The 24,722-nt window shown below is 38.3% G+C and overlaps 1 protein-coding gene across 6 annotated transcripts in view; it reads right to left on the bottom strand.

The window, feature by feature from the left end:
- Positions 1-24,722, bottom strand: part of PMS1 (PMS1 homolog 1, mismatch repair system component) — a 45,142-nt gene that overhangs the window by 7,934 nt on the left and 12,486 nt on the right. For 5 of the 6 annotated variants that reach the window (XM_021400388.1, XM_021400386.1, XM_021400387.1 and 2 more), the window contains 6 exons: positions 16,621-16,737; positions 12,710-12,832; positions 11,155-11,298; positions 9,045-9,922; positions 4,141-4,596; positions 3,454-3,584 (listed from right to left, as the gene is read on the bottom strand). In XM_021400388.1, coding sequence (XP_021256063.1) covers positions 3,454-3,584; positions 4,141-4,596; positions 9,045-9,922; positions 11,155-11,298; positions 12,710-12,832; positions 16,621-16,737 — 1,849 coding nt within the window. The remainder of the gene's footprint in view (positions 1-3,453; positions 3,585-4,140; positions 4,597-9,044; positions 9,923-11,154; positions 11,299-12,709; positions 12,833-16,620; positions 16,738-24,722) is intronic. The other variant, XR_002439888.1, reaches the window with a different exon arrangement.

Below are 24,722 nucleotides of genomic sequence, written 5' to 3'. Positions count from 1 at the left end.
GACTGGCACCACCTGTACATGGTACACTTTGAGCATTCAGATCAGTAGAATGGCCCCACCACATCAGACTGAGAAATGTCTGCAAATAGACATGCGGATTCCAAGAGGGAGGAGGATGAGGAGGTGAACAAAATGGCATTACTTTACAGATGAGTTGTTCAGTACCAGTCAAAACAAAGAAAATGGATGATGTGACTTAGGACATTGCAATTCCAATGCAATACAGGACAGACAACCTGCTCAACATAGTGTATGTGATAAGGTGGAAAATATATTGTATGATGTTTTAGCTAAGAAGATCCTCACACAAGACTGCTCAGGAGTTGTGTGTTTAAGTTGCAACTCTATTATCACTTCAGAAGTAGTCTTTGATTATAGCAGCAGATCTTGCTGGCTTTTCAGTATCAGCTTGAAAAGAAGTGACTGAGGCTTCTGAAGGTTGATTGAAACATGGAAAATAATCAATTTTGCTTAATCTCTTGAAATAGGATTGAGAAAGGGTGGGCTAATATAGTCAAGAGTCATAGCTCATTTCACAAATGAAATAAAAGGCTCATGGGAATAGTAACAACTTCTAGAATTATCCTAAAAACAGCAGATATGGCAACTATTAAAAGTTTAGCTACAGAATTAAACTGAGCATCAGCTGAGCCGCGGCATTAAATTGAGGTGATAAAACAGATGGTAAGGTATCACTTCTAAAGCACATCTCAGTTTTCTCTTACAATTACTCTGAGAAGGTTGCCTGGAAAACTCCAATCTTGTACCCTGCACAGAAAATTACTGTTAGAATTGCTAAGACAGAGATCAAAGTCTACGATTTTTGCACTTAATGTCCCAAAGGCATACAGACTGCCCTTTGAAAGGGTAGGAAGTTATCACAGGAGTTGAATAAAGTCTACATGAAGAAACAGCAATCAAAAAAAAAATTTATGAGAGCCGACAAATTAGATAGAAATAAGGTTAAGGTCCAACTGACAGCACCACAGACTTATTCACAAATATTAATAAAAAGGCTTGTTACTTTGCAAGAAAAAATTATTAGGGATACAACTGTCACATTCAAGTTCAAAGATAAAGAAACCAAACTATTGCTTGTAACAAAAGAGAATGTCAATTAACAATATATACTCAAGAAACAAAACATGAGGCAACTTCTAGTCCAAAAACATCTGAGTAAATGTCCTGTTTATAGGCTGCGTCTGAGTCTAAAAAAAAAAAACACAAGACAAAACAAAGGACACTGTAGAATATCTAATGAAATGAACTTGTTCCCAAAGTTGAGAAATCCTACAGAATATTCAGGTGTAAGTTTTACATAAAGATTATACAAGAAGGATCTTTAATTCAAAGAACCTCAAACTACACAGTGAAATTCTCTAGAGCAGACAGTTAAGGAGTGTTAATAATTAATACCTGTGTTTCTAAAAAATAAATTTAATGAAGTGTTTGCAACAGAAGTAGATAGTGGTGCATTTCAGGGCTAAGTTTAAGGGAAAAAAAAAGAAAGGAAGGAAAAAAAAAAAGAGGAACTGATGAAGTATTAAGTAAAAATCCATAGGTCAGTTGGAAAAAATGGCTGGGTGAAATTCCATTTTTTGTTGGCATTTCTACCTTCATCTGCAATAATATGCTATAACGGAGGCTGTAACTGCCATAACATCATTAGCAGAAGCTTATAAATATGACTGACAAGACTCAAATGTTATTAATGTTTCATTCAAGTAGTTAAAATACAAGACTATGACTAAGAACTGAATTAGATTTCCATACCTCATATGGGCTGGCCATATAGCACCCATCAAGTCCTTGATTAAATAATTCCTCAACATGTACAGTGCATGTAAAGCCAACAGAGCACGGCTCATACTTTCATTAAACTGCAAATTAAACAAGGTTCCTCACAAGACATCATTTTCTTAATTTTATATAGTTAGGGACACTGGAAAATGGTTACTATTTCCTGGTTACTATGCTGAGTCCACTAATGTCATATCGTACAATTCCACTCTTGTACTCAGCAAACTATTTTAGAAGTAGCTTCCCTTTTCCAATTCCACAAGACTGCTCAGCAACTCTCTTCTGTTGTTATCTGAAAACAGTCTTCAAAATGTTAACAACAAATTTATTCACATCCAGTTTACATTAATTCGACTTTTGTGCAAACTTAAATGCTGGGAGAAAGGAAAAAAAAAAAAAGAAGGTATGTGAGCAAAAAGGCTGATCCCCAATCCCTTCCTCCCATATTTGTCTGGAGACAAACTGTAGACCTGCTCAGTTTTTGATCTGCTTTACTGACAGCTTTTTAAGAGCTGTCTCTTACCACAAGTACTTGATTCCCCTAATTATTCAATCTAAGATTGCTTTCATGAACACTTCTGGACAGTTCTTGCTATTTATCACAGGATTTAGCCACTCAGAAGGAAGCATCCTTGTTTTTGCTGTACATGGTTCAGAAAAGAAAACAGCTCAGGCTCTGTTCTTCCCAAGAGCCAGCCTCTGACAGAAGGAGTTACTGTACATCCCTTTTTTGTACCTACTCTTAAAAGATCCCATATGTTTGAGCAGATCTGTCATCGCTGTACATATGTGGGGATCTGTAACACATGAAGCTATAGCATTTCTAACAGCTCTTATAGTGAATCTTTTCTCTGAGCTGTCACAGCTAGGTACTGCCCCCAAGGAAGTTTGCTTTTCTTGGAATTCTGCTAGAGAAATCCCGCCGCACAGGACTGACTCTGGGTGGGTTGCCTCTAAACTTCCAACAGCATTACTGTAAATCATTCTTCAGAAAAAAAATTTATAAGCATTTAATTTTTACTGCTAAGCTGAAGAATCTCAGAGTGGAGACCAACCTCTATCAAAACAGCTGATGATGATCCTCTGACCCACTCTTTACTAGCCCCTTTGGGCACTGTGCTACAATCCTGGCATGAAAGAAGGCCAGTAACCAGCTCCGGCTCCTTAATGTACCTCCTCAGCTGCTGAACAGAAGAGGGACAGTCAACTAAAGCACTCACTCACATAAGATTATGCAAGTAACTCTCATCTTGGGAGAAGCTGACTTGACTATAGAAGTCTCATCTGTTTAATAATTCTGTCAGAATGGCAATTCAGCATTTTGAGAAAAGAAATAAAAATGCCAGGAGAATGTGGATTTCAGAGCATTCTTTGAAATGCTGAGATGTGTAAATAGGAAGTGCTTGTTATACCACCACCTAACACATATTTCCTTTTTTATTCATGTTTTCTGTTATCAGTTTCCATTAATCACTATTGTATGTAGATGATTACATTTCTAGCAAAGTAATATAATCTTAATGTTTAGGAAAACAGGATCTCAGTGCTTTAAATGATAACGTAATGTAGAACAACAAAATATACATCATTTATATCATTAAATCAGAAGAAAAAAAGCCTCAATAAGACTAAAAGATGTTAAAGCTGTCATACCTTCTATCACTTTTATCTGGAAGCCATTTGCTACAAGCCTTGGATCTGACAAATAACTTGATCCATTCAGTCTCTGGTAATCCTTCTGCATTTTATGAAGAGCATCCATATAGTGGGATTCACCAAGAAGACTGGGAAAAAAAAAACAACACCACCACACAAACCAACAACAAAAGGGTTAAAAAATCCTTAATTTTAAAATTAAAAGTGTTCAGAAAAATACATAAAAAATGCTAGATAGCAAGAGTGACTATGATTTTGAAAAGTATTTAGGAAAAAAAGCAGTCTTTTTAATGAAGAAATACAGATTATCAACTATTTACTTATCTTACAGAATGACCAAGTTTAGACAAATAATAATAATTACGTCAGCCATTCCATAATCCATGGGGAAAATTAGCTAGAGTGAAGCTGTGAAAATGTGGAGCATTTAATTCCACTCCAGGAGAAGACATTTGTCTTCACTACATTTCCAAACAGGTCAAAATTCGTACTTATTTCTACTGGAAAGTGACCAGGCTTGCTCATTATTTGTTCTTTTGTTTATCTGTAAGAACATATTTTTATGTTTTGTACACTTACAGATTAAAATAGTCACAGAATTTGTAAACAGGGCCTTACCAGCCTACTCTAAATAATTATAAATAACTAAAATAATGTATAAATTTTTCCTTATTTGTACTCTACCTGTCTGATAACACAACTGGATTGTCCAGTTTCTCTACTGGAAGCTTATGATTCATCAGCAATCTTTTACACAGCAGGGCTTCTTCCAATCTATATGGATTCAGCAACATTAGCTTTTTTTCAGTTGCAAATATCCAGATATCAGGAAAACTCTGACGACGGATCAGGCAAAGCTCATGTTTCTCTGAATCACTCTTCTCATGCCTCTGAAACTGATGTCTACAGGAACTCAGAGAAAAAGGCACTGTAACAACTTTCACAGGCTGATTAGACTTCTGCTTCTTTTCAATTTGAATGTGCAACATTTTGTCAAGCTTCTGCTGGTTGGGTAGGGAAGCCTTCAGCCTGGGCTTCTGCCTTTCTGTCTCCTTTACGGGTCTGCGTGCTGCTTGTTGCATGGCTTTACTAGCCTCTCTGTTGTACCGCTCCAGGTCTCTAGCAGCTTTTATTTCATAACTCAAAAAAGAAAAGGAACAAATTGAACCAAACAAGAAATCCCAGACTCCAGCCCCTAACACACAAAACCAAAAGGGAAGGCAACTACTCCTAGTGAAGCAAGAACTCCCATGGTTCACTTAAGTAGCCACATCAATACTCTTTCCACTACGACTAGGGTAGGAAAGAGATCAGGGACTGTGCCCCTATGCCTCTACCCAGCAAGGATGATGAGTTCGAAATTTTCCTTCATTACAACAGCCAGGAAAATCTGAATTTTTGAAGGGGGATACATAAACTTCATGTACAATGAGCTACAGCAGATTGCCTTTGACCTCAATCCCAAAGACTATGTTTAACTTGAATTTGCAATGAGACATATAGTTTTGGAAGGAGTTTTGTCACAGGCACATCCAATCTTATTCACAAAGTCATTTGAGCTTCCAGAGCTCTGCAAATTTCAAGCAGAGTCCAAGCAATTAACTAGGAGTTTGGAGGTTAAATAATTTCATAAGCCTCAGGCTTTATTTAAGGTGAAGAAGCACAATGATTTCTAATAGCCTAAGATTAGCCACATGAATAAAAAACATGCAAATCCAGAGTAGATATGATTATCAGAGAATTCTAAATAATAAACTTAAAGATTTTTCAAAAAGTAACTTGATAATGAACCACTCTAAATGCTGTCTACATAGTTAAATCACTACTACGTACTAAAGCTCTAAAACCCAAAGGGATTCTTAATGAGCTTGTAAACATAAAGAAGATAGCTAAAGTTTTATAGATGGTTTATTCTTGCCTCCTACACATGAACTTTACTTTTTTGAGGGACAAAGGAGCAATGTGCTACCTCCTTCTTTTGCCCTGATTTGATAGTCTAAATTCTGTCAGGTTATTCATACCAATCTGACCTTCAATAAAAGGCAATGCTATCGTACATAATATTGGAAATAAGTATTTTAACTGGTCATATTTATTTATTGCTACTTGCTGGAACAGTTTGATTCAATTATGTGTATGCGTGCTGGAAAATTAAGGTCAACAAAAGGGTCACCATTTGCAATTAATTATGATGTGCTAGCATTCACATATGGTACCAATATTTAGTTAACTAAAAAGAGTCAGCTTAAATAGTTTCTTGCCATAAATCACGTCCTAGAAAATACGGAGTAAACGCTAATACAAAAAACATCTGCTGCTTTTAAAACATATCGATGAAATCACTCGACCAGAATTTTTTTCTAATACAGAATACATTTATACTATTGACCAGACCAATAAATACTTTGTTTTGAATAGACACAGTTGTAACACAGGACAATATTTAACTACAAGAGTACTGATAAAGATAATCCAGAGATGAAACAATTCCAAAGAAAGTCCTACGTGCTTTCATTTTAGGCCACCATCAGAAAAATTCTAACCTTGCAAGATCTGACTGCGAGGGTTTTGCAAATTCAGCTCTCTAACTAACTAAATAAAAATAACATAAGATCTCTCAGACTGTTACACTTAAGAGACAAATAAAACTGAATAAATCTGAATTTGTCTATTTGGAGTAAATTCTGAGCAGCAATCGTCACTTGCATTGACTTATACAAACCGAGAAAAGAGGCACCACATTCTGAATGTAATACCTCTCAGCTTCAGCCTCTTCATCATATGAAACCCACCCAACTCAAACTACCACCTCATGTAAATGCTACATTCTATTTCTGTGCTTCCTGCCTTTGTGAAGGGAAAAGGCAATTAAGTTTTGAATTGCTTGTAACAGCTTTTCATAGAGTGCTTTTGAAATGCCTCAGTTCCAGGTGACTAGTGGACTTTCATAAGAGTGAATGGGTTAAAATACAGTAACAAAAAATATTTTTTTCCTGGAATTGCTAATTGCTAACTTATTCTCCAATAGCTGCAAATAATGGATTCACACAACCCATGAGATGCATGAAAAATTTATCAGGCAACAAAAAGGTACCAGACAGGAGCTAGCTACTGCTAGTCACTAATGACATCCTATGTGCACACTACCATCTGTCAACAGACAGCAAAGGCCATACTACCTAAAATGATATTTCTCCCAAGGTACAAATATACTTATGAAGAATTACCATATGGCACTGACAAGGTAATTTGTTAGCCCCACGATAATGTATGTAGCTCTGAACCTTTCTTACACCTTCAGGATATATGCTGCTACCGCTGTCACTGCAGTTGGATGGATTTCTCCCACTGCTACCTGAGCCTGATAAGCAAGAAATATTAAGGCCAGACACACACACACAAGCTGCATTAAGAAAGAGCAGAGTGAGTATAAGAAATTAAATCCTGGCTTTGCAAAGCAAGGGGATAGGCAATGCTGCCAATATGGACACGCATGGAAGCTTTCCTCTTCTATTATAACCTAAAGACCATAAAGTTTTACATTCCGGTTGAGTAATAAATGCTGGCTTGTTTTGAAAAGGCTATCCCATGTCATTACATGACATCTGTTGGTTGCACTGCTCCCAAAAGGGATTTAAATTCATTTAGACCTGCTAGAGAAGCCACAGACAGAGATGCTGAAGCCGAGCACATCCATTGCCACCTAAACACGGGACTTCATGGCAGAAGGACAGAGGTCTAGAGCCCAGAAAAATAGTATCTTGCCAGGAAGGTTGTCTGAACCTGGAGGCACAATGTGCTCAGTGGGAGCATGGCCTTTTGGCTGCCCTGTTCTACATACAGTTGTTGTTACCTCTAGGTGGCCCAATTCATCTAGAGTGTCTGGTAGGCAAGACCTTCTCAGCCAGACATGGAACAGTTCTTTGGGATTGTTGCCTTGAAGGAAAAGATAACTACATATCTCTTCAGTCATTATTTTCTGAGGCAATTTTAAAAGTGGAAAAGAGACTTTCCAAAGCTGAGAAGTACTGATACAACCAGTGGCAAATTTTTCACTGACTCCAATGTCTACTGGGCCCTACTGCATTTATTTCTATATGTAAGAAAAATTCCATTGCCAGAGAGGTCTCCTTCCTGAACTAACATAAAGTTAATCTGTAGGCGCACTCTTAAGCATAACAGTTGCACCAGGAAAGCAGCCATGAAATCTCAAAAGCTAAAACAGAGCAAATTAAAATTTTCTGAAGCAGCTGGCAGAACCTTTTGTTTCATTTCATTAAAAGCATGAATATAATTGGAGTAGATGTCTATTATTACATTAATACTCCTGCTGAAGGAGAGATGGGCAAAACACTATTTCTCACATGCATGGTTTTGTGATCAGAATGTATTGCCTGCCTAAAGACCTTCAATAATTCTATAGGTATAGTTTCTTTTCTGCACCATTCTCCTCATCAAATCTCTCAGTAGTGTGAAAATTATACTATTTAGTCTAGTGGCTTCCTTAATCCTCTCTTTGCTTCTGTAACACTAAAAAAACACATTTCACAACACTTAAGTGACTTCGTGGACAATAAGCATGTAAAACTGCTGAAGAACTACTATTTTCCTCCTTTGTAAGATTTCCCAAAGTATTCTACATTTTACAAAATTAAAAGAACCTTCCATGTTTTGAACTGTCTTAGAATGCCTTAAAATCTGTTATTCTAATTGTTCTTTCACTGCGATATAAATTCCACATACATTTTAACTAACCCACCACCACCTCCTCACTCCAAAAAAAAAAAAAAAATGACACCAGAAAACCCAAACTAAAAAAAGGCTAAAATATTTTCCTTACTTGCAGATGAATTTCAAAAATTCATTGATAGAACAGCTTAGAAAATATGAAATGTAGATATTCAGACTGTAATCTGAAAAGAGGTTTTATTTACAGTGAAACAAAGGACCGACTAGCATTCAGACTGTACTGTACTCTGAAGCAGCACTGGAATAGCTGTTTGGGGGAAGAAATTCCTTGTGTCATTTGACTAGGTTTTATGCATACAATAATGGGGTAGCCTGGGTTGGGATACTTACTAAATTTAGGGGAAAGGAGTTTACCAAATGTTCAAGTACTAAAGATCCTAAAAAAGAATTCTCACTTTAAAGCAATAAAAAGGGAACTGCTGGTTGGAAAAAGTTCTGGAGGAACGATACAGTGCCTCATTCATCACTGTGCTGGTTTTCATTGACAGTGCTTCTGGAGTGATGATACACAGACAAGTCCTTAAAAAGCTGATGTTTGTATGATTCAGAAAGCACATTTCTTCCCTGTTATTTCTAAATAACAATTCATGGAAATTGTCCCTACTTAACTGCTGCACGGCAAATACAGCGGCCAAACAAGTAACTCAAATCAGCAGTGCATGTCTGCACAGCAAAAGATGACAATACCAACACTGACCTTGAAAAGACAAAAACAATTTTCTGTTCTGTTTTTCATAAATAACTGGGAAGTTATAATCTTTCTCTCGCTCATGACAGATGACTCATTTGCTCATTGCTAACTACTAGATTTAGAAGCAAGATGAAGCCTGGAAACTTACTCCTGCTTTTCTTCTTCATTTAAATTCTTCCACTGCCCTTCAATTTTCAGTAGGATGTCCTTCATGCTATACCTTGGATTTTCAGAAAATAATTTTGAACGATATTCTTGGGTGAAGAGTTCAAATGCAGACTTAGGTTTCCTTATTATTCGACTACTAATTAAGTCATAAGCTGTTACTTGTCCTGTTTTATCATTTATTACATTTGTTTTCCTTAAACTTTGATTTGGGATTTGTGGATCATGGCTTTGTTCATCACTTTGTTCACTTTGCTGATTAGTCGCTCCTCCAACTTCAGGAATTAAGACCTTAACAGGTTCCAGGTTGTCTCCTGAGGAGTTTTTAAATGCATTTCCCATACTCCAATTATCAGCAGAGATTTCATGTAAGTCTTCAGGGACTAAGGCTTCCTCAGCATTATCAGAACTTAAAAAGTGTCCACCATCTTTTTTAGACTCAGGAACTATAGGAGCACTGTTACTTGGAATGCCAGTTGTATTTTGTCCATTCTGCTCCTCCTCACATAATAAATGTAAGGAACCTTCTTGAAAGGCATCATTCTTAGAAGCTTCTTTTTCTTCTAGGTGACTATGTACAGTATCACCAGAGAATATCTGATGGTTTAAACAGGTCTCTGTGTTTTTTCCTGCTTGACAACTTTGCACATCACTGCTGAATGAAAGGAATGAAGTATGAGCATGTAGATCATTGTTTCCAGATGGTTCCATTTCATTAACAACCACATCTGTTTGTTCTGCTTTATGAACAAACATGTCTTCTGAGGTAATATCTGTTTTATTAGCTTCACCAGAGACCGTAGCAGGTAGTGGCCCATACAAAGATTTCAACACGTTTTCAACAGCAAATAAGACAGACTCCTGGGAAAAAAAAAAAAAACCAACCAACCAACCAAACCAAACGAACAAAAAACAACAACAACAACAAACAGAAAAAAGAAACATAGAAGCATGAGTAAAAACGTAAATATATAACTGACAGATATTGAGAATAAACAGCAAAGTGATCTTATTCAGAATATTTTTCAAGCAAATTTGGACAGATTATGGCATATTTTGTTTTTACAAATGTTAAAAAAGGCTCTGAAATGGACAAATTTCACCTCAAATATTTTGGGATAGGTGTTCTTCTTCACTGGTTTACACTGAAATCATGAAAGAGATTAACTGCTTTCTTTACAGCACAGTGGACTGATTGCTGAAAACCATATCAAGTAAAGCTATCCCTACCTAATACAGTGACAAAAGCTCATGGTAAAGACAGAAGCGCCAGCAACATCCCAGTGGATGCAAGCACGTTTGTGAAGATGCTGCCAAGACAGTTCTGCAGCAAATGATGGAAATAAGTAACAAACAAGAAAACCCCAACCCTCTTTCTAATACCAAAGAAAAGTTTTAAACTAGAACAAGTGTGAGAATGCTACGTTAATTTTCATATAAATGGCACTTCACAGGCAACACATTTGCAAGATTAACATAGACAAATGCAAGAACGTTGATTGACGAAAAGGATAATTTACCAGTGTGACTACCTATGCACACTGCGAATAACAGCCTTAACAACATAGATTTCTTAATTTCTGTGGCATTACTTTTCATATGAAGTACCAAGAAGTGAAAGTAAACTTACGGAATCACTACATAACCTCCAGAATGTGGGCATATGCGGTTTAAATTTCAGGTCTTGATAGTATCAACAGGATAACGCGAAACTTAAGTGACGTCAACAATTATTTAAGCACATAATGGCAAATAGTGCATTCAGCAGAAATCAACTCCCCCTTCATAATGTATGCAGTGTTTAAAAAGTTTATTACTTAGTGCATTTTGAAACTAAGCATGAGATTTATTTAAAGACACACATCACAATTACATTTAGCTTTGGTAACTATAAAGCTATCTGGAAACAAACACATGTATGTGACAGCATGTAAATATCTTCAAAATCAACTGGGTAATAAGTTTTGAATAATCCCCCTAAAAAACTTCAGTAGCACTGTTTACCCCCAAACATTTCGGCAGTTCCAGAAGCCCTTACTACCTGTGCATAAGTAAAATTTGCCAACTCAGAAGTAGAGTAAGACATTAGTTACCTTACAGTGCAGTAGAACTTCAGTTTTATCAGGTGTTAAATTCACATCCACAGCAGAGGCAGGTACAGTAATATTCAGAAAGAACACAGGGTACAAGCGTGCGCTGTCCTTTTGCATCAGCACACTGTAGTATTGTCGAATTAACTACAGATTAATTTAATAAAGAAGTGTCAGTAAAGGCAGTAAAATAGACAGAAAGTCACAGAAACAAAATTTGAGTTATAAAACTATAACTGTATTTTTTTCCCAAATTAATAGAATGCTAAAAAGATCTTTGAGTACACACATATGACAAAATAATTTCCATAAGGGGTCTTACTGGTGGTTCCCATGTATTCACAGCTAAATAAAAATAAATATAAAACAAAAAAAGATCAAATTCCAAGAAACAAACGGTAGCTGCTTTGACCTTCTGAATAAATACATTGATCATACTTGGAAAAACACATACGATATGCCTGTACTTAAAAATGACCAAACTGGATTGCAATTACAATGTTTACCTCCTCAGTCAACACAAACGCTATTATTTTTGTGTTTGTTTTTTAAAGACAATCTACTTATATAGCTTGCAACTACATTACTCTCTCTTTCAGTGAAACTGAAGTCTGTTTGAGAAAGTAACACTTGCACCACAGATTTGACCTTTTCCCAGAACAGGATTAATTTGTCCCTTTTGTTAACCCAATTACAAATTTACAGCCTTTCACAAACTCTGCTTGCCCTTACTGCTTTCTCTGTAATCCTCTTGAAAACTCCCAACAAATAACTAAGAAATTATCTAGTTGTTTCAGAATTTAGGTCAAAATAAAAGGAATCATTGCTACAAGAACATCCCTAAATGAAGGGCAGTGTATTTTTACTCTGTATTACAGTATCCTGAACCCCATCTAGCCCCTCGTTAAGAAGTGGTCTCTTTTATGGGATCCAAACTGAGCCTTACACTGCAGCAAGAACCAGGTACGCCAAATACTGCGTGGAGCTATAGCACAGGATTAGCCTTGTTTGTCACTTACAACACAAACGCAAATTCAGGGCTTACACCTACAAAACTCTGAGTGCAGACTGAAAACTAATTCATTTTCTCCACTTTGAACCCTACGTGTACACTTCAGTATGAGTTAAATTTTCTTTCCTGGGAGGTGCGAGGATTAGAACAGCAATGCTTCTCCAAGTGAGGTGCTGCAAGATTCAGTAGTGTGAGAAACCCAAGAGTATCAAATTCTGCCTACACAATGCCTAGCTGTAGCCAGTGCTTCTGCACTATCACTTTCATTTTTATTCAATGCGTACACAGATTTAAAGTGAAAGTGTGTATAAGCCTGATAAGACCTCGGTACAAAGTGAACAAAATTATAATTTTAATTTCAGAAAAAATCTCTTTTGGGAAACCACAGAGTTCCCACATGAAAAACTGCAAAGGTGTAATTCTGCAAGGCTAGTAGTAAGAAAGAATCAACTATCCCGGGCTCTTGTATATCTGAAATTATTTTTTTTTAAAGCAGCCATAAGTATAGCCTCCAGCTCTGTGGTTGTAAATGCTAGAGGGTGTTACCTTTAGTATCTCCTTCTGATGAACTGGACGATCATTTATAAAAATAAAACTCCGCTCTGAGCTTGAGAGACTTGTCAAAGAGCTGTCTGACTCAGCTTTTGGGAGAAATCCAGAAAGATTTATCTGTAACGAAAGAACAAATACAGCACAAAGGTCTTTAAAAGAGAATGTCAAAAAGATTTTTTTGAGGTGGGATATTACAGTGAAACATACAGGAGTCCCAGTCACTCAAATACATGCATTGCTTCTTTAGAGCTATGATGGTTTAGTGGGAAATACTGGCAGTAGGTGGACGGTTGGACTGAATGATCTTGGAGGTCTTTTCCAACCTTGGTGATTCCATTCTACGATTCAAGCAATAAAAGCGCTTTAAAAAAAGAGGCTGAGAAGGATACTTCTGTCTCTATTACCCCTCATCAATTAAGACATTTCACATTAGGACTGTAGGTTCACCAGGCTACTGTCTGCAGCTGGGGGTTGGAGTTGGTCGGAGCCAACGAACTGATGCCAGCTAACTGTGTACTTGCTGACTGCAGGGCTGCCAATGACTGCCAGGGTAAGGTAAAGGCACGCAGTGCTGTCCAGCCTGGAGAAGGTGGTAGCAAGCTCCCACTAAGGTAGAAAATCAAAACATGAAATCCCCCTCTTTCCACACACAGGACACCTTAAATAGCCTGTTTTCAGGCCTTTATTCAGGGCACCAACATTTACCTACATCACCTGTATTCAAATCATCTGCCTTCAGGGTGTGCTGAGCACCCACAACTCACAGCCTTGAGCAGAATGTGCATGCACCCAACACTGCCAAGGAACCCAGGAACACATCACACAATTCAAGTACCTAACATTAAGTACAAATTTTGTAACTTCTCTGTTAAGTCTTTTTAGCTTTGTTTTTTTTTTTTTTTCCCCAGCCAAAATGAGGCAAATGACTCATGTTGCCTGCCTCATCAGCTCCTCCTCTCCTCCACCAAACAGCTTGGAGGCCCTCAAAACAATTTCAATTCTATCTGGTAAATAAGCAGAAATGCCAAAGATATTGTATTTCCACAATTTCTGTGATAACTGACAGCTGTTTGGAGAGGATAGCCTTGAAATAACAACCCTTCTGCAGAAAAGGCAATCGTACCTTTTCCAGTGACAGGATCCACCAGCACTGACCTGCCAGCCAGCACAGGTACTGCCCCAAGCGCTGTCCCACTGCAGTTTGCCCAGACAAATAGCTAAGGGCTCAGTGAGGGGGGGGCTGGTGCACAGCAGAGACTGGATTCTGGATACATGGGAAAGTATGGAGAACATTCTGGTTGCAGGGTGGATCACAGAACACAGAAGTCAGATCTCTTTGGTTTTTCTTTTGGCAGAAGCTCTTGCACATACTAAGACCCAAGCTATCATGCATTTGAAACAGGACTTAAAATCCCTGGGACTTGGCCTATCCTCCCCACTCACCTACGTCACACCAGCTATCTGCTCATGTGCTCCCTTATTCCCTCCTGACCTTGTAACAAGCATTCTGTGCTAAAGCTGGAGTGTTCTGGTCAGCAACGTTGCACATAACCAAACACCACTGGTCAAGTTAAAGAGGTGTCAAATATCTGCTGGATGATTATCAAAAAACAACATGCAGCACTTCTTGATTTTATCCTGCAGCTTTAGCACATCCTCTCTGAACGTTCCTTCTTTATGCTTCACATTTCTTTTTCAGTTTCCAAACATCTGTATTAGTGTCTCACTTCAAACAGTATTTTTATATACAGACAACATTAAAAACAAAACTGAAAGTCTCTAAATAAGTCATTTAAGAAGCTGCCAGATTAAGAAATGGCTGACTGCTGTTACTATTTAAAGCCACGTGGAATGTCAGTACACTCATTAGAAGTTAGTAATGAGTTCTAAAACTAATCTTAATTCTTGAAATTATCATATCAAAAATATTTCATTAATTAAGGCAAAATTACAGAGACTGGAGAATATTAAATACATGTACATATTAAAATATATCTGCTTTGAGTGGACAGTAAGCCTTTCTTCAGTACTTACCCTTTTCTCAGTGGCTTGTATACCTGCCAAACGTAAGCCTCACAGAATAATAGGAAAATTCCTAGGAATTCCATAGGAATTCCTTTCACTGTAAAGATTTCCCGAGTGAAACTTTTTAGCCAAAATGGATCCACCCATTTCCAAGAATGGGGATGTGAAAAGCATAATGAGGTTTTGCACATGACAAACTGTCCATTCTTTATTTTCTTTGGTTCTCTTTCTACTTTGTGAGTACTTCCCAACTTTTCCATGCCTTGGAGCCAACTTGAACTATGTTCTTGTTTCATGCAGTGCTCATAATAGGGAAGTTTTGAAGAAGGTGAGTCTTTAAAATGCTTGAATCACTTATCGCAGAAGATTTAAATGCACAGTTAGTAAGGTACTGCTTGTAAAATGTTTATAGCAACACTGATTTTGCCTTCAGAGTAGACTTTGCAATAAAGGAGTAGGAAGCTACACAATGGACAAGTAGGAAATGAAGAATTAGAGTTGTTCTCTTGTCTTTGTACTAAATGTGACGGAGACTACATGGAAAGGAAAAAGTGGCATACACGTTGTCATTAAATACCTATCCCAATTCCTGCACACAAGGGAAGGAGACAAGGGCTACACAGGCAGCCTTAATTCTGTCATTTCATTGTGTTTGCCTGCTTAAATTAGAAATATCCATGGTTTCTGAATGTAAGTTTGTGCACGCGCAACATGCACGGATCACTTATACACCTATAAATGATGCACGTGGTATTTTACACACTATTTAGAGACAGAGAGAGAGATGGAATGTTCCTCAACTTCTATTCAAGGAATATGGATGCCTCATGATATAGCAAAGAGGTAACATGAGAAGCTGAGTGCCTCCCTCAAGCTAGTCCCTTTTAAATACCCCCAGGTCCTCTCTGCAGAGCCCCCTGCACTTGCCATATGGGGCACAGCTAGCGAGCACTGAGGTATTAACAGAACATCTGCACTTCTTCTGACATAAACAAGAAAAACTTTGTAAGCTATGAGCAGCAACTTTGCTTTCCCCTCGTTATTTCCCTGTATGTATATACTATAAGCATTCTTTCAAACTCCAGATTTAAGTCTGACTAAACAATTTGTTGCAGCAGAGTAATTTGTGGTCAGTAGGTGCTCTCACTTTACCAGAGGTGATTCATCTCATCTACATGACTCTGGGCAAGATGCACTACTACAAGATACAGAAAAAAAGTTAACTTTGCAGTCTCAGCAGGAGAAAGACCCTCCTCTGTAGAATGCCTGCAACAAAAATAGAAGCAGAATTTAAAAAAAGTGAAAACATTAGACAAAGGACAGTATCATGGGCAACTCCTTCAATTTCAACAGCAGCAAAGAGTTCCATATGCTTAATTTTTTTGGAAGCTGACAAGCATTTCCTTCAAAAATAAGTTTATTATAAATCTTGTAAAACTTGCCTTCTAAGCACGTGCTTATTTTGCTCTTCTGGTGACCCTGACTGAAATGGAGGGAATATGGAGAAGATGAGGCTAAGAGGCCAGAAGGATAAGAGCAATATAACTACTTAGTTATTAATCAGAGCACAACCTGCCCGCAGGCCAGGAATCCTAACTTAGACAGCTCTGAGCAATCAGCAATTCTGCATTTGTCATCACAACTGTTTTTACTGCCATTTGATCAGCGCCACAAGAGTCCTGACGAGATGATTCTGGGAGTGCATTTTCAATCACCAAACCAATTAATTTTACAGAGAGGCCAGTAAGAGAATCAAATGTATTAATCAGATGTCAGTCTGGAGATAATATTCTCTATTTCAAAGTCTCTTTTTTGAGTACTGACTTAGTTCTTCATTGATGGGCTTTAAGTGGATTTGGGAGAAGGAAGCTTAAACTCACCTCAGGATCTTCACAGTGGTGCTGAAAAGGTACCATACTGCCCATTACGGCTGTTCCCAGAACTGACATACAGGCCATTTTGTGATCTGACACCCTGTTCTTCTGCCAAATAACTGCCTGAAACAAATGGCACAGAGTCAAATTTTTGACATTATATTTGTTGAACTTAAGTCATGTCTATGAACATGTATATGCAACTGCACACATACTGTATATGTAACATTCTGTACTTTGACCCCCTTACATTCACAACTTTCAGTTTTAACACACACGATACGGTACTTCTTGGCAAAGCTTCTCATGTATTACTTATTTAGACTTGTAGCCATCAGAAAATTAAGAAAAGTTTGTGTTCTTGAATGTTATGTGGCTAATATGGACTTCTGCACTTAACAATGGTTAAAAAACTAATCAATAAAATTACTATTTCTCTTCTTAGATATATTGCAGTGAGATACATTTCTTTCACTGGGTACATATATTGAAGGTTTATAAAATCTTTTTGGCATGACGGCCAGTGTTTGAAGGTGGGCACTACAATGCTTACGGTACTTTAATCCATTTTGGTAGAAGCTGGGACATTATATGTCCATTCATAGCTCCCATCTGGATGTTCGAGGTCTACAAGTCTGTTTATTACAAAGGAAAGCAGTTTCTAAGGACGCATCTCTAAGGAAAGTGTCTGTTTGTGCACTGAAAATTTTGTAGAAGTTAGAAGGATATGTGCTCTATTAGACACATACCTTTTGCAAAGAATTAGCCAATGCAGTAAGGCAGCATGAACTGCAACTCGCATCAGAGAAATTTACCTGTTAAATCCTCTTACATACTTAGGAAGTATTAACAACCTTGGGAAATGAAATTTTGTCTCTCTAATGTGAAGCTTTCACTATCATGAACCCCTATATCAAACAGCCACAAACTTAACCCTGAAGCTGCTTACCTTTTACTTACCACCGTATATAAACAACAACAATTGTGCTTAATTAGCTTTCTGCTTCTAAGCAACTTCTAGATTCATACTGGCTTTGTATCTACTTCTGTCATTGTTAGCTGACCGAGTCTATTTTGGTGCGCAACATTCAAACATAAAAGGAAAAAAATGCAGGAAGTTGCCCATTAAATCTGACATTACGGTGCTGGTTTAAAAATAGATGTTTAAATAGGCGCTAGGTGCCCAATAAATTCAAGATGAGTTCACAGTACTTTGGCACAGGGTGTTACGTGAAAGCGTGGTGAGCAAGCAAAGAATATGCACGCACCAATCTCAAGAAATGCAGTACAGAGCCTTAAAATTCCACCTGTCCTGTAGGATATTCACTGGCCTTGAAGGGTGAATTGCACTGAAGAACACAGCGCTCCTGTAAGACAATATCCTCTTCTTAAGGGACAGGTGGGATTTTTAAAGCTTCGAGACTGGTAACCCCAAAACTTTTCCCCAGTCTTTAAAAGTTTATTTCCAAATTCACTCCTGCCTGAATCTAACTCACTTTCTGCACACTGCTGACACTGTGCACGCTGCCCTGCCAACCCACAGCCATCCGGAAGCCCCCAGACGCAGAAGACAACCTACATCGGGGAGGACAGGGCACGCACAAAGGGGTGAAGGAGAAGGGGTGCAGAGGGCAGTGTGCCCAAAGCTCGGTGCTCTGCAGGCAGCAGTGGAGGATGGAGCCCCACGGCGCTCGGCCTCCCAGCTCCACACCTGCTGCACATCTCCTCAGAGACATTTGGGAGTGATGAAAGAATCTGTCCTCTTCCTCAGAGCTCATCTTATAAAACATATCCTGTACTGCTGCTATTTTAAAGTTGATTACTTAAAATGGAAACACAGAGTGCCAAACGATTTTTTCTTTACTGGATACATTTTAAATTAAACACTTGCGACAAACAGAGAAAGACACTTGTTACGTGACTAGTATAAACACCCTGCTGTTTATTTTAGGTTATCCTAGTGTGATGCCGCAGGTACAGATATAAATCCTAGCTGCTGATTAATGCAAGGCTGCTATTACCCTGCCTGGCCTGCTGAACACTGGTACATGGGACTGTAAAAAGATCACTGTGGTGAAGTGCTTTTAGAAAAGCCATGGAACATGAGAACTTATTAAATGCAAACGTGCTAAAAGTAGATATGGTTAATAAGTTCAGAGTTTATTTATTTATATTTTTTTCTACAAAACAGACATAGAATGGATTGTGTGCTCTTTTTTAGCCCTGATTGCATATTATGAAGCCACAATGTAAGAACAGCTGGTTAATTTGAAGGAAATTATTTTCTAGACTCTCCACATGTATTAACGAGCTTTAAAAAGTAATCCATTAAGAAACAATGATGACTCCGTTTTATTTATTTTAAAAAGTGCCCATTTCCATGAGGTTCCTGCTATAGCCTCATTTTTTAACCTTGATTATACCCTTTAGTTCAGCTAAAAATACACACTCACACACCCCCCTTGTATTTTTTTTCTAGGTCATATAAACCTGGTGTCCAGGACGAGCCAAGGCAGAATCCGACTCTGGTCAGTATGATGACACTGCAAAAACAGCCTACTCAAAGATATATTATTACATACGGACCATCTTAGGGTTTGTTAGAGCCAGCCAAATATATCTCACCTTCCTCTTGGCTTCACTGAAGGAGATTACATGATCTAGGCCTTATTTCAAAAGTCCCAACATATATGAAAATCTATTGCACGTATACAGAAGATAAACACATGTATGTGTGTATTTCCTTGGCCCCATCCAGCCCTAGAACACGTGGATAGCCATCTTTTTGCGCAGTATGACAACACATGCATGCCTAGAAAAGGAATCTCTATTTTATACTACATGTAGCCTAGAAGGATTCCTTGAAAAATGCGTAATGACTGGAAAAAGAGTAGGCAACCTCTTCCTGTCAGGGTATCTAATACTTGTCACCGTGGAGAATAATAGCTATTCACCATGTCTCCTGAAAGACCCCAAGGAAGGACAATGGAAAAAGTGCAGCCACTCCTCATCCCAACCCATCTTTCACGTTCTAGAACTCCTACCAGCAGCCACAGCAATACGCAATCACAAAAAGAAAAATCCCAGTTACAGCTGAGGACTGGACGCTGTTGCTGGTTATGGTAACACAGAGCAACTACTACGCTGAGATGAATTCCTCTTGTTTACCTTACTACTGCATAACAGCAGGATTTAACCAGCCTTCCTTAGCACAATTAAGATTCTTGAATTAAGGTGATATGGACTTTCAGTATCCAAATCCAATCTTTTTCTTCATTTATTTTGTGATAATCATTGTGTTTTTTATCCTGTAAAAAAGTTCGAGAGTGTAAAGGTCTAGTAGAGCAAGCTCTGTACCTGAACTGCAGTCTGCTAACATCTGCTTGCTCTGTTAACAAGAGCTGCACTTCACAGCCTAACTTTGTTTTACATGCAAAAAATCCCATTCCTCCAGCACCTGAGATCTTACTTCAGACAGTTATCTCTTCAGGGCAATGTCTTTCTTAGCTTTCCTGAATTAAAACCTAACGGCTTATTAGGCTCCCTCATAACCAAAACCATGTCTGCTACTTGTTAAGAGGGCATACAAACAGGAACCAAGCCAGGCAGCAATATCAAAAGTGTGAATTCAGTCAAAGGGAAACAAAAAACCCATCACCATGAAAGTGGGCTTTTGCTCATGCTGCACAGACACCTGGCTGCAAGGGGAGGCACATTCCTGCAGTGGAAGAAAACCTATCACCTAAGATCAAAAATATATCGAGATAAAGACTTAGCCACGTAGTTTAAAATCCCAGCCTTGAAGCATCAGTGTTGTTTGATCTGCTCCAAGCCATAGCTGCTGTCTTGGCTTAAAAACCATGGTAAGCTACCCTAATGAGAGAGCGCTGGTGTTCAAGAAACCTTCAAATGTTGTACTGAGTGACGTGGTTTAGTGGGAAATATTGGTGATAGGTGAACGGTTGGACTGTATGATCTTAGAGGTCTTTTCCTATCTTGGTGATTCTATGACTTTATGATTCTCTTGCATAATCTTCCTTTGAAAACAGAAATTATGGCAGTTTCTCAGTTAAAGAACACAACTCTACCAAATCACAACTATCTTCCCCAAATATTTTCTATTTGCCTCTGAGGAATCAGTTACCTCATCCACTTTATACATGACAGTAGTTCAGTCACTGCTGGAAGCACAGATTAGAGAAACTTGAGGCACTGTTGTCCTTCCTCATCAGATGCACTCAGTGAACCTATCCCACAGGCATCAGACATCACAGCTATCAATGGAGTTTGATGAAAGGTAGTTATTTTCCATTGCACCGTTCATTCTACAAATTCTTAAGTATTTCCTGCTCAAATTTCCCACTTGTGGTATGAGAGCACCCTCCCAATGGAAAGGCATTCCTGAGCATCGTGCAGCAGAGATGTGCTTGGTCTGGGGACTGGAAGGTAAGTTATGAGAGGAACTGAAAGGTATTACAGGGAGCCACAGGCCTTCTGGTAACATAGATCTTCTAAAGCTTTCACGAATTACAAACACAGAAGCAAATGTTCAATTATTTTTGGCTGCTTTTACCACACATGGTCAACTGCGGTGGTTAAAGAAATCACATTTCCGTAACAGGAACAAGAAAATTAATAAAAATCTAAACTGCCCTTCAGAGGATGCAATATCATCACAGCAATTTCCATATAAAAATGGGAGTTTAAAAGCCTTCTGAAACACAGTAGTTAAAAGAAGTAACAGAGAGCATACTTAACCCTAACAAAGCTCACTGCTAAGGAAGAGAAGCTCCCACACGGCTTTGGAAATGCCCTTTTTGCACTAACCTTTCTGAAGCCTGCATGGGAAATGTGCAAGCTTTACAAGAGCCAGAGGCACATCTCAGATACTGCAGCCCAGGCTGCCTATATGAAGCAGTAATTGTTTTGAGATTTCAGACATTTACTGGGCTGTCATTTGAAAAAAGTGATGGATGAGAAACTGGAAACCTCAGGGAATTAGTAATAGGATATAAAGCATTTCACCTCTAGGTCACCAGTTCAAATTCAACCAGGTTGGTAGTGACCAAAAGTAGTTACCATCTGGCAGCTGTTCTCTGGCTGATGTAAGCTGAGTTGAGGGTCTCAGCGCATTTCCTAGTGGACAGGTGGCCACATCACAAAAAACATCAGAATTAACTCTCTGCTGGGCTTTCTCAGCAAAGCCACTCAACAGTGAACCGGAAAAAAGACTGATTTCCAGATCAACATAAACGCACACTGCTTGCAGAGCACTGCCGATTTTTACTCATTCCCCTTTATATTTTAAAGCACAGATGAGGAAGGGAGTCAATCATCATCATTATATTAAATGGAGTATCCTTTCCAAATCAAGAAATAGCTTATGTGCTGCTGTTAATACTCAACATAGATTTCTCTTCAACATGCAGCTAACGAGTTTGGAAGCAGAATGAATAAAGGTGAAGTATGATCCCATTATAAAAAAAAAAAAAAACGGAAAACTTACCCTAATGCACAATTCTGGTTATTCCATCTCTGAAGGAAAAAAACCCCACAGTTACTACGGAAAGCTCAGAGACAGAAAACAAACTGTTGTTGGACTAATGTATATAGACTGTAGGAGGTCAAGACTTCTCCAAAATCTTACATAAAACGAATTCAGATAATGAAGCAGCAGGATTTCCTCACACAGTACATACTTTGCACCCGGTGGCATTGCTTAGGTCAGCATCAACCACTAGCAGAAAAGGGCTTTGGCTAAGAAAGAATGCCAGCCACATGTACAGAGACAGCTATAGAACAGACCATCTGCACCCCAAGGTTCTTTTCTCCCAGGACACAAACAGTAAACAGTCCTAGACCAAGGCTTCAAAACAGTATGCTTGAAAAGCACTTGAAAAAAAAAAACAAAAAAAAACACTTCCTTTTGTAGATTTTTCTCAATAGGAACTGGAAAATATATTGAGCCTTAGGGTCCACCTGTGTTTTGTGTATGGCAGCAGATGTGTATGATGTGACCTGCTGCTAGGCACCACCTAATCAACCGTTGCCATAATTCGTTCAGCCCTTTTACGTCCGAAATTGTTACAACAGGTCGAACTACCGGGTGTCTTCTCTCCTCTTGGTGTTTGTGGAACACAGGTAACAAGAGCAGAGTTGTAGCATTCAACCTTTCAGCATGCCGCGGTATCCCTTAAACATCACTGGCTTGAGACTGGGTCATGGGCCACAGACTTGAAGTGGGAAGCAGCAGGCGAAGAGTTGTTCCAGGCAGAGCCCTGCAGTGCCGCTCGTACAACGCAGACCGAGCTCATCGGGGGCTAGAACGTGGCATTTCGGGCTGAGGGGTTTGACGCGGCTTCAGCAGTAGCCGACTTTGGAATGTTCTTAGCACGCTTTCAGATAATGTTAACTTTAAATAAACTTGCTGAATACTCATGTAAATTATTTCCATTTGGCTGTCTCATTATTCAATATGCTTTCAAGGAACATGGTGATGAAAGAAGAAAAATACCTTTCTAACATAACCATACTGGCAAGAGGATCGACATTATCAGTATTCAAAGAATGTCTTGGCAGGATAAACCTTCATAAAAAGAAGGAGCACCAGCTAATCCAAGTTGTCAAAATAGCAATAGTACTTCAAGGGTTGATCTGCAAAGTGATTCATTATTTATTGCTAATGCAAACAAAACATTCTGAGCAGAAACAGCAATTGACTATTTCCAGAAATTCACTGACGGAGTACACCAATAAATAAACCCTAAGAGGACTGACAAAAGGATATCTGTTTTTCTTACTTACTAGAAAACAACTCAAAGGCAGTGAGAGCATCGCTCTTAACAGAAAACAAATCAGACATTTAATGGCAACATTTTCACCTGTACTAACACAGATACGTAATGTGACACAACCACATGAAAAAAAAACGGAAATTTCACTCAGAAGCATAAGGCAACACTATTTTTAAAAAAAACACACACACAAAAATAACACAGTGGAAATACAGCATGCAATCAGTGAACTGGGGATACTAAAATGTATATACATTCAACAGCTCAAGAATAAGCCTAACTTCCCAAAATAGATTTAATCTAGGATCAGTTACACAACCATTTTCAGACGCCTAACTTCAGACACATTAATGAAAGTTTCTTCCTCGTTACACAATATATTCTTCCTCAGTATGGTGAGAGCTATGCTTTCTTCCATTCCTGGCAAAATACAGGACTTTAAGAAGGATTATTTAAAAGGTACTGGCTTACTGCCTTTGAGACCTATTTTCAAGAGCTTTTTGAAATGCACTGTACTGTACTACCCGTTCTACTTCTTCAACCCATCTTTCCTCGCCTCCTTCTGCAGTACCTAATCTCTGCTACCTCTTTGCTCTTTTAAGTCTTGGAACCTGATCTTACTCCTGACGTGTATCATCTTCTAATGCAGCAGAAAGTATTGGCTCAGCCTCAAGAATCTGAGATTCTAGGAACTCGTCTGAATAATTGGACATAAACATTTTTTAAAACTAATGTGTAGTCCGTGAGCTCCATGACAAACAAAGCTATTTGAGAAAGGTGATTCATTCTCCTAGTGCACATCAAACAGAAATACAACAGCCACTACAAAAAAAATAATAAATCAGACAACCCAATTCAGTAGTGCATTATCCTAGCACACGTACCCTATAGGATTGTTATGGGAAAAACATCTTCCAATTGGACTTAATAGTTTTCATGACAAAAGCACTTATCATCTGAAGGAAAATGAATTAAAAGTCACATGCTATGATATAATGGCAAAACAAATGCATGTTGACCTGTTGAAAGTTATGTACTGAAATTACAGCATTTTGAATTTCTGAAAAGGTATGGTGCAATAGGTCATTTTTATTTTGAAAGAAATGACAATGGCAGTAGAAATATGGAAATCTGCATTCAAAGAGGTTTTTCCCCTGTTTTTGTTTAGTTTTTATAATTTTTCAGACTATTTTAAAGCAGTTACACGTGCGCAAACTACCACACTTCCTATGTGATGTCTTGGGCCTTCGATTTTCCCAGCTCAGCAACAGCTACTGAGCGACCTCTTGTGTTTAAACATATCTGAGCAGTTTC

Source organism: Numida meleagris, chromosome 5 (assembly GCF_002078875.1).
Source record: "Numida meleagris isolate 19003 breed g44 Domestic line chromosome 5, NumMel1.0, whole genome shotgun sequence".
In the NCBI taxonomy this organism is placed as follows: domain Eukaryota; kingdom Metazoa; phylum Chordata; class Aves; order Galliformes; family Numididae; genus Numida; species Numida meleagris.
This window is presented reverse-complemented; position numbering and strand designations above follow the sequence as displayed.